The sequence below is a fragment of the Armigeres subalbatus genome, chromosome 2 (assembly GCF_024139115.2).
Source record: "Armigeres subalbatus isolate Guangzhou_Male chromosome 2, GZ_Asu_2, whole genome shotgun sequence".
Taxonomy (NCBI): domain Eukaryota; kingdom Metazoa; phylum Arthropoda; class Insecta; order Diptera; family Culicidae; genus Armigeres; species Armigeres subalbatus.
Genome location: NC_085140.1, coordinates 204,179,830 through 204,196,658, shown reverse-complemented (window position 1 = coordinate 204,196,658; position 16,829 = coordinate 204,179,830). Strand labels below are relative to the sequence as shown.

The 16,829-nt window shown below is 40.0% G+C and overlaps 1 protein-coding gene across 4 annotated transcripts in view; it reads left to right on the top strand.

The window, feature by feature from the left end:
* LOC134211527 (palmitoyltransferase app) overlaps positions 1-16,829 on the top strand; it is an 81,304-nt gene that overhangs the window by 47,060 nt on the left and 17,415 nt on the right. For all 4 annotated transcript variants that reach the window (XM_062688451.1, XM_062688449.1, XM_062688450.1 and 1 more), the window contains exons 4-10: positions 3,944-4,252; positions 4,318-4,663; positions 5,431-5,542; positions 5,609-5,763; positions 5,842-5,963; positions 6,074-6,203; positions 10,664-10,727. In XM_062688451.1, the coding sequence (XP_062544435.1) occupies positions 4,095-4,252; positions 4,318-4,663; positions 5,431-5,542; positions 5,609-5,763; positions 5,842-5,963; positions 6,074-6,203; positions 10,664-10,727 (1,087 nt within the window). In that variant the 5' untranslated portion in view covers positions 3,944-4,094. The remainder of the gene's footprint in view (positions 1-3,943; positions 4,253-4,317; positions 4,664-5,430; positions 5,543-5,608; positions 5,764-5,841; positions 5,964-6,073; positions 6,204-10,663; positions 10,728-16,829) is intronic.

Genomic DNA, 16,829 nt, shown 5'->3' with positions numbered 1-16,829 from the left:
CCACATCCGCCTTTTCGAAAGTTGCTTCCAACGCTTTCTCCACAAGACTTTCCATAAAAGCTCCAAACGTTTCCAAATCGACCAACTGTGCGCGTCGCTTGTATTCCACCCACTCCATGGCATAGTACGAAGGCAACTTTTGGATCAAACTTTGCATGAGAATGGGATTTTTGAGATGATCGGCTAAACCCGCAGCTTTGAGATGCTGAGTGAATTCCTCAACTGCACTACCAAACTCGATTACCGACTCGAGGCTCTCTGCCTTGGGTCCTTCCAATTCCAGGATCCGGTTAGCCAATCTTGTCGACAGAATCTCCGGATTCCCGAATCTCTTCCGCAGCTTCTTGATTATCAACGGCACATTTTCAGGTAGTAAGAGGCGATTTTGTACTGCATCCAATGCCTTGCCCTGCAAAGCTTCTTGCAGACGGACCAAGTTCTCAGCTTTCGTAAATCCACATGACTTATTCGCCTGCTCATATGCGCTAATGAATATTGGCCATTCTTCAACAGCACCGGCAAACTTCGGAAGACTTCTAGGAAACACTTGCCGGGATGCAATCTGCAATTGCGTTGGAGCTTCCTTAAAGCCACTCGAGCTCCGCTCGAAATCCTCTTCATCAAAGTCAACTGTATGGTCGAAATGCGAACTATAGTTTCTGTATGAGACTCGAATGACGGTCGAGGGAGGCTTACTCGTCCTACCCTATTCGACGGTCTCAGACTGCTCTGAGACTTTGGTAGACGAATCGAATTGTGATGAGGCAGATTTGCAGTTGACAGCTGCGGCCTTTCTTGAGCAAATTCTGGAAATTCATCGCCGCTCAATGCTAAATCGTCTTTGCCAGTTCCATCTTCTATTATCTGCTTCAATTCCAGACGTCTCTGCATCATTTTTTTCTGCCGAGCAATCCGCTTCTTCTGTAGCTCAAGAATATTTCGTTGATTCTCCTCCTCAAGTTCTTCTAAACGGTTCCATTCGTCTAGTTCCTTCATCTCCTTTAGCGCCCGAGTTCGCGTCGACTCCGCCGACGATAGCTGACAGCTTTCTTCACACGCTCACGAACACAACTAGTTCTCTGAACCGGAACCGACTCGGATCGCTCAACACGCTTACGATAATGACTCAATACTTCTGTCAGTGCATGCAACAAATCTTTCTCTTCGCTTTCTACTTGCTTCTTGCCTGACTCTATGTACGCCTGATCTCCTGTCTCAATATTACCATCGTCTTTATTCACGACCTCCTGCGCTTTAGCCATACTCAGCTGACTTCTTTTTGTAAAATTCTCCTTAGCTGACTTACCGACTCCCGAGCTATTACTCTCCATTTTTCCAGCATGCTCAAGTGCCAGTGGATGAATAGCTGTGTTACCTGCAGCACCCAGTGATGTACGGATGGATCTATCCTCTCCCAAACAGGTCGCGCAATACCAGACGACTTCCGCTACGCTCTCGTCTACGCCGACACACTGGAAGTGGTACCACTCCTGGCATCTCTCGCACTGAACACTGCCATCGAACTCTCAAAATTTATTACCATGACCTACTTGTACCCGTGCTGTGATAAAGATAAGGAGTGAAAAAATACAATCTAAACATGCTTTGACCCTTTCGCGACCAGGTATTTATTTACCGGCGGTAACAGATATAATGGCAATATGGTAAAATATATGGTATTGATATAATGGATCAGGATCGCTTATTCTATTCAAAGAACTTCAAAGATCATTTCATGCGATCATTCAAAAAGTATTTCATCTGAAGTATGGGAAAGTGTCTTCTTTTTTATTCGGGAAGTTGCAACACGTGAGAGTATTGAGAGGATTCACAACAGCTGATCGACGTAGAGAGGTATCAGACGCACTTAGGGGTGATCGGGGCAATATGGGCCACCTAAGGAAATCGTTCCGAAAAGCGCTGAAAAGCTCAAAAAACATCGTTCAAATGTAGTTGACTTATACTAGAGAATGTTACCTTTCATATAACGTCGATGAATGACGAAAAATGCGTTTGGAAATTGTTGGAATGCACTTTTGAAAATGTATTGATTTCAATGTGTGTTCCCGACTATACGGGGCAATATGAGCCACCATTTGGGGCAGTATGGGCCACCCATCCAAAACGTTTATTTAGGCGAAAAAAGTATCGTAATATGGAAGAATATGATATTCCTACAACAGTTGTGAGTATTCCATACCAAATAAAATTAAAAAACCGCACAACAGCGGACTGAACCGATTTGCCACTCTTCACCGTTTGAACAGCCACATTTCAACTGGCCAATGGTTATTTTTTCTGTTTCAATCGCAGTAATGCGCTGTTGTAATTTTTCCGTAATGAATCTTACATATATGATAATATTCTTGTATTTGACTACTGAAATTCGAACTTGTTCGTATTTTAAGGCCTGATATCTTGCTCTGTACAGGTATGCCCATATTGCCCCATAGAGACTGGTTTTGGGAAAAAAAAGTTTTATGATAAATTCAGATTTGTATCAAAACAAACATGTGTGTACAATACTCAATTTTAATATATCTTTTGATTGTGGTGTATTTTTTACCTGTATTTTAATCAATTTTGTGTCAAAACCTTATTTATAAACTTCAAATCTTATAATAATTTTGCCTATGCAGCGGAAATTTACATTTTCAAGTGTATTTTCATGTTTGAATTGAATTTTAATGCGGTTTTCACGTTGATGCATATGTGTAGCATCCTTTTAAAGATCATATAACTTTTACATGATAAAACTTGTCAATAAGCTCAAAATGAGGGTGGCTCATATTGCCCCGTATGTTCATATTGCCCCTACTACCCCTACCAGAGATGGGAAATGTCAAAAAAATGTCATGGGGTTGCTATTACTAATTTGCTAATAACTTTTTTCAAAAGTTATGTACAATTCGGATTTTTTTATTAACATATAATGCTCAAAGGACCCTACAAGTTTGCCAAACAGGTCAGTGTTCTAAATACACAGTATGAGGCACGATAACGAATTTAAAAAAATGTCACGGAATGTCATGACATTAATGTCATTTGACACTAATTCGGCTCTCACGGCGCCAATTTCAGTTTTAGAGCAATGACCTATTAGAAAAAGTTTTAGTATCCTTTGAAGGCTTTATATTCATATAAAACATACGATTGTAAATTACTTGTGAAAAAAGTTATTAACAAATTAGTCCCATGACATCGATATGACATTTCACGTCACTGACCCCTACTAAACTAAAAAAAATGTACGCTGTGTCGAAAATAAGGATCCAATCATTGTAATTATGTATTTTGACGTAATAATATCAGATAGGAGGCAGAGTTCTCGCTGTTTATGCAAAATAATAAGCAAGTAATTGCCTAGAATAAGGTTTACAATTGAATTTTTCTGTTGGTGCGTTTTTGCGGCATTCCCACCTAACGCATTACGTTTTGCATCGCTCCACGTGAGCAGGTGTTTTGAATTTCTGCTTTCGTTTACATGCTTTTTTCAACGTAAGTTAATTTGCAACCAATCAAACATCAACCCATCTTTATCTTTCGTATGTTCAAAATCAACAGCCACTTGTCCCAAGTCGGCTAAAACAGCATCCACCTATGGAGCTCATATTGGGAAAATTAGACAAAATGTCATCCATTTCGATCGTCACTCGGGGCTTAAAAAAGAAATTGTGGGCAATTATTGTTGGTTTTAACTACTTGGCGCAATAACCAAAAGTAGACAAGTCGCCTGATGGCATAATATTGGTTAGAGCTCCAATTTATGCTGATGTACAATAATAAATATGCTCCACCGCAGCATAATAGGCTAAGCATTAGCATTAGCCTTGAGCACTTGATCTCTTAGCTGGATTAAATTAAATCAAATCAATAAATTGTTTTTATTTCATCTATTGCACATACAACAAAATAATCTGAACTTCAAACTTCCTATTCACAGAAACAAAACGTCACATCAACAGGACACGAGACAAGGAAAGCATCAGGATCAATACGTTCTCCAAAATTGAATCAAATTGTAGCGACGGAAAGAGGTAGAAAGTACAAATTTAGGTAGGGATTCCAATTATTGAGCGGCATTGAGAAGCACCATGGCGCCCAGTCAGAAAGTAACGAAAAAGTGGGAAATTTTCGCTGGTCGAAACAAATTTTACTGCGATGGGTACCTGATGACGGCGCCAAACTCTGGAGTATTCTATTTTACCGTAGTGCTCATCACCGGAACCAGCGGACTATTTTTCGCATTTGAGTGAGTACCTTTTTTGAACCATCCCTTTCTTGTGTATGCTGATTTCGTTCGTCCTCTCATTGTAGCTGTCCCTTCCTAGCGGAACGGATAACGCCGGCCATTCCGATCATTGGCGGTATTCTATTTGTGTTCACGATGAGTTCTCTCTTCCGCACATCGTTCAGCGATCCGGGTATCATTCCGCGCGCTTCCCAGGACGAAGCCGCCTACATCGAGAAGCAAATCGAAGTGCCAAATTCGCTCAACAGCCCGACCTATCGGCCGCCTCCCCGCACCAAGGAGGTCTTCGTTAAGGGGCAAACCGTGAAGCTGAAATACTGCTTCACCTGTAAAATATTCCGACCGCCGCGAGCTTCGCACTGTAGTTTATGTGATAATTGCGTTGATCGATTCGATCATCATTGCCCTTGGGTAAGTTTATTTCGAAGGGAATTACCCGAGGTATTATTTTCCAGTACATATATTGTTATTATCTTATTTAATTTATTCTCATTGATGCTTAAATTTGCCTTCCTATTTGTTTTTAAAGACTATTACCTTCCTAAAATACTGTTCCTTTCTTTCTAAAACTTCTGTTTTTTCCTTTTCATTTTCAAATTCTATTTTCACTCACCTTTTCTTCTCTTTTTAAATTTTCTTCTTCACTTAACACTTTATCTTTATCTGGAAATATATCAAATAAATAGTACCAACTAGCCTTCCCTTCTATCTTTTTTTCCCTAAATTTATTATTACATTGTATTCGTTATTTTATTTGTTTTGTTAATATAATTTAAATAATAAAAATAAAAATAAACTTCGATTGATATTTTTTTGCTTTTAAATTCATTGTCTAAATTAGGGTTATATATTTTCTAAAACCTTCAATTGTTAATATGCATAGTAATACTGCTAAACTGTTTGCCGGAAAATGTTATGGACGTTAACTTTCACCTACTTAGTGACTGAGTAAAATTGTATTGCCCTCTCTTTCTTACTCATGGAAATTTTACTCAATTTCCACCAAACGCATGACTACTCAAATCTATGAGTAATCCTGCTTTTGACGGAAATTGAGTAAAATATCCGTGGGAAAAAGAGAGACGGCAATACAATTTTACTCAGTCACTGAGTAGGTGAAAGTTAGAGTGTGCTGTACGTGATATCCGAAATATTAAAACTAAACTTTTTATTCTCAGGTGGGCAACTGCGTGGGAAAACGAAACTATCGTTTCTTCTATATGTTTATCGTCTCTCTCGCATTCTTAGCAGTATTTATATTTTCCTGTACAACAACACATATAGTTTTGTGTAAGTAAACTGTATTTTTTTGTCAAAGCAAATTCCCCAATTCATCTCCATTTTCTTTATTTTTAGTATTTAAAGATGAGGATCAATTTCTTGACATTGTCAAAAAGACTCCGTTCAGTGTGATAATAGCGGTAATTTGTTTCTGTTCAGTGTGGTCTGTGATCGGCCTGGCCGGCTTCCACACCTACTTAACCACAAGCGACCAGACAACGAATGAAGACGTAAGTGAATCATCCTAACAAGACCATTATTGAAACAAGCAATATTTAACTTTCAAATTCTACTCGTTTCCCGCACAGATCAAAGGTTCTTTCACCTCCAAAGGAGGCCAACAGGCGATCAATCCCTATTCACAGGGAAACATTTGTTTGAACTGTTTTCACATCCTCTGTGGCCCGATTACTCCGTCGCTAATTGATAGGTAATTATCATAGCCGGTTTAGCTGTGGAAAAACAAAGCAGCAGTAAAACTTATTTCGCAAAATGCAATTTCTCACGTTCTTGCGATTTCCGATATGTTTTCCCCCATAGGCGAGGGATAGTGACGGACGAGTATCGAACGCAGATGCAAGCACCCGATAAATACAATAGCGCACCGGTGCCACCGTTGGTCGTCATGCAACCCGGATTGGATTCACAGAACAAACCGTACAGTTTAGAGGTAGGTGTGGAAAACTGTTTATTGGTCTGCTTTGTGCAAATAGATTAAGGACAGCTGATTATTAAATTACACGTGTAAGAAGATTTCGTGAGGCCATGCCATTTGTATTCTACCTATATCTTATTTCAATACTGTCCTAAATCACCAATGTTGGCAAAACATTTGCTTTTTGTTAACTATGACACTTTTTAGACATTTGAAAAGGAGTTGTATCCAAAATGACCAAAGACATTAGTTTTCTGTTGTTGAAGAATTGAATTCTTCCATGATCTTTTCATATTTCACCACATTTTGGTTTCCTGCGAATTGCTGAAGATCTTATCCAGTGGCCATCAGGGTTTGTAGAATTTGTTTTTTGTTGATTGATAATGATAAAAAAGAAAAGAATACCTGGATACCTACAGTGTCGATTTACATATGCCTGTTTTGTAGAGTTCCATCATAGTTGGTCTTCAATCATGTTCTTCCAGTTTCTCCGAACGTTTAGGGTCCCAGGTCTGATTCTACCACGTGCAGCCAACGTGTTCGTGGCCTATATGCAGTTCTCGGTTGAATAATGTTTTTGCTATTCTTTATTCCGACATTTGTAAATAGTGACCAGCCACTGCATTCCGTCGTATTATATACGATTCACAATATTTTTTTCTTTGTACAACTGATACCGCTCATGATTCATGCGTCTGCACCAAACACCATTTTTTAGTTTCCCATCGAGTATTGTACCTAGCACTTCTCGGTCAAAAACCCGGAAGCTTTCCTGTCCGCCTCTTCTAACGTCCACGCTTCATGTCCGTATAGGGCCACTTGTAGAATCAAAGTTTTATGCAGAGCAAATTTTGTTTACATCTGCATGTTTCGGGACCCAAGCTGGTTACCCAATCCGTAGAAGGCTCGATTCGCAGCAACAACACATCTTTTCACTTCACAAGAAACATCATTCTCACATCATGTCACAAATGTTCCAATATGAATAAAATCATTAACAACTTCAAACACATCCTCATCAAGCACTACTTCAACATCAACACCACTGACTAGGTCTACCTCTATCTCTACCCTAAGTACATGGTTACTTTGCCTTGATAGAGTTAATTGTTGAGCCTATCCTTGCTGTCTTCCTCTTCACTGGAACAAAAGGCTCCACAACTGCCCTACGATCGATTCCAATGAGGTCGATGTCGTCCGCAAAGCTCAGGAACATAAGCAACCATGTGATGATAGTGCCGTTCCTCTGTACACCGGATCACCGGCATACTTTTATTTGGCATAATGTTATTTGGCATAAAGACCATTTGGAATATTTGTTTCCTTGACCCGATAAAAAGTATGTATATACTAACTGGTTACCGTTAAAAAGAAATAAACAATTACAATAACGACCGTTTAGCATAATAAAGAAAAATAGTCAATTATTTAAGGGCCATTTGGCATAACGACCATTTAGGGGCCGTACACTAATTACGTAAGCATTTTTTCTGGGTTTTTCAACCCCCCCTTCCCCCATGTAAGATTTTTCCCTAACAATTTTTTTTTTTATTTATATGGAATGTAAGAAAATTGTAGACCTCCCCTAATAAATGCTTACGTAATTAGTGTACGACCCCTTGGCATAAAAAACTCTAGGAAGAAGCTCAATTTACATCTGTATTATTGCCTTATTCTGGGCATATGCGTGTTTTAAGGAGTGATTTACTTTTTCGCCTAATTCCGGGTAAATTTTAATTTAAATGGATTTAAATGAAGAAATAATGTGCTAATTTGCCTTATTCCTGAAAAATGTGATCTACCAAAGTTTTTTTTTCAAATGCGTGCTTCGAATGGAGAAATGATCTGCTCATCAGAATTCTTCCAACCAAATGCAACCAAATCGTTAGAAGGAGAAATCGAGTGCTTTAAAAAATGGAATCATCAGCTCATATATCTAATTTCGATCGTATGCGTAGAAAAGAAATCATACACGCTTCGACTTTTGCGTTCTTTAGAAAAATGGGACATCTAGTATTCTGTCTGGAAAAGGCGTGCTTTTGAAGAAGGGGTCATTTACTCTTTGCCTTTTTCTGAGCAAATGCGTACTTTTAAAGAAGTCATCTACTCTTGCTCCATCCCGGGCAAGTGCGTACATAAAAAACGATTCACTATTTTGCTTTATTCCGGGCAAATGCGTACTTTTAAAGATGGAGTCATCTACTCTTTTGCTTTATTCCGGGCAAATGCGTACTTTTAAAGAAGGAGTCATCTACTCATTTGCTCTATTCCGGGCAAATGCGTACTTTTAAAGAAGGAGTCATCTACTATTTTGCTTCATCCCAGGCAAATGCGTACTTTTAAAGAAAGGGTCATCTACTCTTTTGCCTTATTCTAGGTAAATACGTACTCCTAAAAATGGAAATCATATATTGCGCATATTCCGCCTTATTAGACCCCTGCGCGAAAATTATTTGCGTGAATATTTTCCCCGTGTCACACGAACAAGTGAATTAACACTGTTTGCTGTTTGTTTGAGTAAACAAAAATACGTGTGTCCGATAAATAACAACAAAAAAAAAAACAATTGAAAAGAAAGTTTGAATGTATTGGTGTGCACGCTGAAAATTCAAAGCAAAACGCAATTGCGCCAGAGTCTAAAAATTGATGCAACGGGCAATATTCCTACGATTAACCTTTTTTTGTGCCAAATGCTAGTTTTGCCAAACGGTTCATTGTATTTAATACGTTTTTCGAGGATTCTGCCAAATGGTCGTTATGCCATATGGCCTCGAGGTACCCAACAAATTATGCCAAATGGTCATTATGTCAAATGGTCTTTATGCCAAATAGCCTTCAGACATTTAAATCATTATGCCATTTGGGCTTCCCCCTGCAACGTTGAACAATTAATCTGTAAGTGAAACACTCTGCTTCAATTCATATAAGGTCACAGACGAGTTTGAACCATCAAGCGTTGCACTATCAGCCTAATCAGTTTCGCCGAAAAACCATGTTCAGACATTATCTGCCACAGTTTCCACTGAATCGTACGCCGAGTTTAGAATGGTTAATCCTCTGTAATTGGCACACACTTTGCTTTTATAAATCGGCAATATGAAGCCTTCCAAGCAGCTGGCAGTTCTTCGTCCTCCCATATTTTCTGTTTAATGTGGATCATTTAATGCAGCTGTTCACTTCCAAGCTTGTGAAGCTCGCCCAGGATCTCGTTCTTTTCAGCAGATTTACTGTTCTCATCCAGAGGTGAGAACGTTTCTATCCACGTTCTCCTACGCTTCAGCTATCACACTCTTTTTATGCTGCCTTTTCTTTCTATTCTGTCCCTGCTACACTGTACTGTCCTCTATTATATTGGGTATCAGTCACTATGGAGCACTCCTAAGCCTAGCGGTAAGATGTGCGGCTATAACGCAATACCATGCTGAGGGTGGCTAGGTTCGATTCCCGGTGCCGGTTTGGAAATTATCTCGACTTCCCTGGGCATAAAAGTCCTGTTAGCCTCATGATTTACGACTGCAAAAAAATGGTAATTAGCTTAGTAACCTCGCAGTTAATAACTGTGGAAGTGCTAAGAGAACACTAAGCTGCGATGCGGCAATGTCCCAGTGGGGGATGTATTGCCAATAAGAAGAAGATGATCAGTCATTATCATCGGACAACTTAGCAGCATTTTTCTCGTCCGCCACTCGCTGGCACGCCTCATCAAACCGACCATTTCGTTGGCGTTGCTGTGCATTGCCTGAGAATGACGTCAGAGTAGACGAGACCACACGATGCGCCGCAACAGCGCATTTGACAGTTCATTGATAATAATTATTATTCCTTTGTGTGGGCCGTGTCGCGTCGCATCACACGTCTCATTTACTCTGGCGGGAACCTAACAATTTAAGCTTTATTAGGGTGTTTCAAGCTGAAAAAAGGTTCGTGGGCAGTTGTAGTCACAGTTTTGTGGATATTATTTCGCAATCTGTTGACGTCGCTAGATCCGTTGGTCCTTAAAAGTTCTTATGTTCCAAAGTCCGACTTTCAAATCGTTGCCGGTATTATTGTTGTTATTGATTCCATCTGTTTACTTTACTTTTGCCTCTCTTGGTAACTGTAGAATCTTCGGTAGGCTACCTTACCAGGGTTGCACTGCTTGCTCGATGCTGATACGATGCAATACAGTGTGCACAGTTTTTCTTAGAGCTCCTGACATGGGAACGATCGATCAGATTTGCACCTCCGGAGAAGAGCGAGTCCCCTGTTCCCTGTCAGTTATGAATCTCTAATGAGTGAATGTCCACCGTTTAATATTAAATATGGAAAGTTTTGGGCTTAGTTTTACTATTGCAGTTATTCGATCAACATGCTGGTAGCTGTACACTTCGGAATAAACATTTGAACATGAAAATATTGTTGCCTTTGACTCGAATAACATGCTAAATAATAAATAAATAACAATACCTAATCCTTTTACAACTCTTCTGTTTCAGAGTGAAACTCAAAACTCTAGTGCGGGAGTATTTCGACAGCGAAGCTACGATAACTTACAGAATGGTAAGTCGCCATCCATCAAATCTTCACTTAGCAGTATCAGTAATCTAACAAATTTGAATGTGACTAACCCGAATCAAGCTAGTAATAGCAGTAATAATAGTAACCAAATTAAACACCTCCAAATGTCACAATCTCCATCATCACAATACAATAATCTCTCGTTGTCTTATGTAAATCTTTCGCAAAATACGCAACCACAACTGTACCATTCCGCGACATGCAATGTGAATCTGTCGAATTTCACGCCTATCAACAACAACAACACCTCTGTGTCCGCCAATAATGTCCCGAATAACTCGAATACCTACCAACAAATTCCACGCTATTTGCCAACGCAACCGTTACAACACAACCTACCGGCAGTGCCGATACCAACTAATTTCAAGTACTTTGCTCCGCAATCGAAGTACAATACTTACAGCGAAAGTCAAAATCAACTCGTGCCGCAAGTCTCCCCAGCGGTTCTCCAAAATCAACAAAGCAACGACGTTCAGCAACGACTTCAATTCCATCAACAACAGCAGCAGCAAATCAATATTAATATCAACCTCACTCTGCCCAGGTATCCCTATCACAAGAATCGTGCTATCGGTAGAAAGTCATCTCACGACCTGCAACTGCACGAACAATCAAGCAAGTTGTTCTACTCAAACTATCCACCCTTCTATAATCACTCCAGTACCAATAGTCTCAATAACAACATCACCAGTAATGCACCGCCTTCGCACAACAACCTTCTAGCACTAACCGATTCGTCCTCGTCCTCTACCACTACCATCTCCTCCTCGTCCACGTCCACAACCTCCTCGCTTGAGCAGAGCAATATGCTACCTTCCGGTGGTTCATCTTCGTATCTGAACAGCTACGACACCATGTCCGAGCAGAATCCCAATTCGCTTCCGCAAACGTGTCCCAGTAGCCCCCGGACACGGTGCGCCAGTCCCAGCTGTAGTGAGCTCGATCCAATGCTTCAAAAGTCTAAACACTATCACCACAAAACTTACAAACTGTACAAAAAACAATATCAACAACAAGCGCAACAGCACACTCCACACGCGTCTCCCGGGACAACGAATCCCATATCTCCGCAGCCTTCGTTCAGTCAGTTCAGTCCGAGTTTCTGGAGTGCCAACAGTAACCGGAGTAGCGTCATCAGCACTGGTACGCTTGGGTCGATCGGTTTCGTTCCAACGAGTGGCAATGGCGGAGGAGGAGCGGGAGGGGGAGGGCTTGGTACTGGTAGCGGCGTAGACTGCAACGGCACCGGTGTCGTCGTCGGTGGTGGTGGAACCTATCAGAACTATGGTGGTGTTGGCCTAATCGGAGGCAGCAATGGCACCAGCAGCAGTAGTCCGTACGCGCAACGGCGCACCAACGCCGACAAGCAGCGATTTTCCAACGTGTACGAGTACAAATTCAACAACTTTGATCTAAATTCCATACACGAAGACACCACAAACGAAACATAACACATATTGCATTTTTAGTTTTGTAATTTTTTATAATCTTGGTCGAGGGTGTGCCTAAAGCCAGCAGATTCGGTGTTTTGTGTTTCATGCATGCACTCGCTTGATCGCTTCGGATGGTATGGTAGGGAGTTTCAGAACGTACGAGTTTGTTTGCAGTTGTTTCTGGGTGAATGTACATTAGTAGTTGGTGTCGGCTTGCTGAAAAAAATATGATTTTCTTCGAACCAATTGAGTTTTCATGAGTTGAACGATTTGCAAAGGAAAAGACAGCTAGCTACACAGATAAAATATTATAAAATATTCATCGTGCACATATATGTCACTTTGGCTATAAAACTTGATCTCGGCTCCGTAACGCTTAACGGCAAATGAGCCTACTAAATAAAATAAACTTCAGAAAAAATATGCAATTTTGATGGAGTTTTGGCACTGAATCATTCAGGCGAAATTGTTGAAAAAATCTATTTCCATCGGGAATAGTGATCATTATTCATTAATTTTTAAACGTATCATAGGCTTTAATTTGCAACGATAAATCCTTAGCCTAACGGTATAATTAGAGGTTACAACAACATGGGGTAATGCTGAAGGTGGCTATGTTTTATTTCCGGTCTGGTCCTCGATTTCTTTGGAAACTGGTATATGAATGTAAAAATGGTAACTAGGCTTAAAAACGTAAAAAAAACGATCTTCTTTTAAAAGGTGGCTATGTCCCAATCGGGAATGTAAATCCAATCTGATCAACCGGGCCCTTTCTTAGCCTAGTGGTAAGATACATGGCTACAAAGCAAGACCATGCTAAAAGTGGCTAGATTCGATTCCTGGAATTACACATCATACGAATACAAAGATGGTAACTTTGAAATCCCGCATTTAATAACTTTAAAAATGGTTAATGAATACTACCAGACGAATATTACAAATACATATACGAATAACATTAAATCTGTTGCCTTATTTCAAATTTGTTTTCAAGCAGAAAATGCAATACTTTACATAATTGTGAGTTTCGTGGCCGTGCGGTTAATGTCGACTGGCATTCAATCGCGTTGTGCTGCGGGGAGTGTGACTATTTTTCAGTCGTAAAACTATTTTTCTAGAAATTGAAAACGTGTTCGACAGAACCAATGGACGTTGCATGTTGGTCGTTTGTCAGGTATGGTACCTCCTTCAAAGAGCGAAATGCTCACTGGAAACAATAAACGTGTAGCGTATGCTTTTATTTATAATGTTATTCATACGCGGGGAACACGAGAGTGACCCTATCTGGTAATCTGGAAATCAAATGTTCGTTCATATAACAGAAGGGATATGAACACCGAGCATGAATGGGTCCATCATCGCACTCGAGTTGACTCCTTTGCAGCAACCTAATTATTTCATTTGATTGAAAACGTTTCAGACATGACTAGAACACTGCTGGGGAAACCAACGAGTTTGTTCTATTTTGTTTCAGATTCAAACTAGAATAGTGTTCGAAAATTTGCAATGAAACTGAAGCTGATCAAAATCAGAGTGCGGCGCCGACACCTGCATTATCCCATCTCCATTAGTTATCAATTTCCAAATCACAAACCCTTTACCGGTAGTCTCTTAAGCCCTGAACACAATTAATGGAATGGAACGGAAACGGTAACGACAGGATTGGACAGTTAGTTCATTTATTTTCTGTCAAATCTGTTCAGAGAAATGAAAGAAGCCAGTTCTTCCGTTTCCTTCTTCTTTTTTCTTCTTAGATCCTTCCAAGTTCACCCTTCATGTTTCTTCCTTTATCCTCCATATTTATTCCTTCTTCCTCGTTTCCTTGTAATTGTTCCTTTTTCTTTGTTTGTTCCTTGTTTCTTCTTACTTTTTCCTTTTTCTTCACTACTCATTTCGCATAAAGCGATAAGTTAAAAATAAGGAATGAGTGGTGAGCACTGCGAAGTGAGAAATAAGAAATAAGGTATAAGAAATGAGGATTGAGAAGTGTGACGACTCTTTTTACTTTTCACTCCTCATTTCACGCTTCTCATTTCTCATCTTGGAAAGTAAGAAGTGCTTCTCACTTTTCACTTCTAACTCTTTATTTTTCACTTTTCATAATGAGTGGTGAGAAATAAGAAGTTAGAAGTGGGAAGTCTTAGATTTGATGCCCACGTAGCGTTTCACACAAGGTTGCGTACCTTCAAATGTATCAAATCTCGCTTAACTTTTCAAAATCACCTAATTGACAAATTCAGAAAAATAGATTTAAGTGTTGCATATAACAGCGTTCAAGCTAATCTACATGCTACATGAACCCTCGTGCTAATATTATGCATATTGCCATAGAAAACTAGAAAGCAACAAAATGACCAATGTACAGAATCGATAAAATTCAATTCGATTGTTACATTGGACGTTTGATTCAGAGGACATGCGAACGTTCAATGTAACAATAAAATCCAAACGAAACAAAACTGTACAGAGGTCATTCTAATTATGTTCAGGAATACAGTAACTGAACTGTTCATCGATTGTAAGGAGTCACGAATTCACCGAAAAAATGAGAAAATTAGATTTTTTTTTTACTATTTACAAATTACATTTACATAAAATTATTTTGTCATATTATACTCTAGACTTGATAAAGCACGAATTTCGTTTTGGACTACACATTCAGAAGAACAATTCGATTGGTATGTAATTGGTTTGCCATGGCTCGACAAAAAAATTCTTGCTTAACATTTCAAAAGGACCTAAGTAACATTTTTTTCATGAATTAATTTGAATAGCGCAAACAACAGAAAAACAGGAGAGCTATTGATTGCAGTATTCAAATTAATTAATGAAAAAAATGTTACTTAGGTCCTTTTGAAAAGTTAAGCGAGAATTAATTTTGAAGCATTGAATCCCTGCTGATCAACAGCTCCTATCGGTGAACGAACATATATAGGGGATTTTCACCGACTAACTAATAGCCGGAAAGTAGGCAATTAACTAAGGAGGGGAAAACCAAAATGGGCAATGTAACATCCTGGAACGACCAAAGTAACATGACCAATGTACAGATTAGGAATTCAAAATGTCCTATCTGACTTTTTTACTGTTATTATTTTGAATTCAATATGTTAGGCCAGCGGTTCTCAACCTGGGGTACATGTACCCCTTGGGGTACCTTCGTTGGCCCCAGGGGGTACCTCGGACAAGAATGCGTAATGGCGGCTGTATGACAATTCCAATCAAAACTTATTGATAAAGTTTTGATAATTGTGTATTTTTTTTTATTTCAAAACTTTGTTTTCTACATAATATGCATGGCGATTAGTAAACAAAAGCATATTGAATCCTGCCCTCCAAAACCAGCACAGTATATGAAGGCCTGTGCGACACAAAATGAAAAGGACAAAACGTTGAATGAGCAAATTAAAAAAAAACTTTAGTGCAATCTACCTATTCGAAACATCATATTGCATAATATGTTAACAACATGCTTCTGGACTTAAAGCTAGAGCCTGAAGGTACGGAGGCCTCATTTTAGACGCTTTTTTTTTTCGAAAAACTCAGTTGCTTCGTTGCGAGAGATTTGGAAGCATCCTTTTACGCTTCTCGGAAGCTTCAATACAAGCAGCTCGAAGTCACCTTTCAAGAGACTCGGAAGTTTCTATTCAAGATGTTCGGAAGCCTATTTTTAAGTGACTAGAAAGTCGCCTTTCAAGAGGTTCAGAAGTTTCCCTTCAAAATGCTCGGAAGCCTCCCTTCAAGAGGCTCGGAAGCCTCCTTCCAAGTGGCTCGAAAGGCTCATTTCAGGAGGCTTGGAAGGCTGCTGTCAAGCGGGTCGAGAGGCTGCTTTCAAGAGGCTCGGAAGCTTCCTTTTAAGAAGCTCGGAATTCTTCTTTCAAGGGGCTTGGAAGCGTACTTTCAAAATGCTCAGGAGCCTCCATTCAAGTGGCTCAAAAAGTGCCTTTAAAAAGGCTCTGAAGCCTCAAGATACTCGGGAGCATCCCTTCAAGATACTTGGAAGCTTCCTCTCAAAACGAGCGGTGCCTTCTTTCAAGAGGCTTGAAAGGGTCCTTTCCAGAGGCTCGTAAGCCTCCGTCCTAGAGGCTCGAAAACTTCCCTTCGAAAGACTTGGAATTCTTTTTTCAAGAGTTTTAGAAGCATACTTTCAAGAGGCTCAGAAGCCTCCTTTCAAGAGGATTGGTATCCTTCCTTCAAGAGGTCGAAAGCTTCACTTCAAGAGGCACGAAATTCTTCTTCCAAGAGGCTTGGAAGCATACTTTTATATGCTTGGAAGCCACCCTTCAAGAGGCTCGAAAGGCGCCTTTCAAGAGGCACGAAAGCTTCCTTTCATGAGGCTCGTAAGCTTCCCTTCAAGAGGCACGAAAATCTTCTTCCAAGAGCCTTGGAAGCGTACTTTCAAGGGGCTCATAAGCCTGCTTGTAAGTGGCTCGAAAGCTGCTTTCAAGAGGCACTGCAGTCTCTCTTCAAGAGGATCATCAAGAGGATGAGCCTCTAAAGTCCCTTTTAAAGAGCCCGAGAGCCGCCTTTCAAGAGACCCGGAAGCCTCCCTTCAACAGGCTTGGAAGCCTCCCTTCGAGAGGTTCGGAAGCCTCCTTTCAAGATGCTCGGAAGCCTCTTTTCAAGAGGCTTGGAAGCTTCCGTTGGAGAG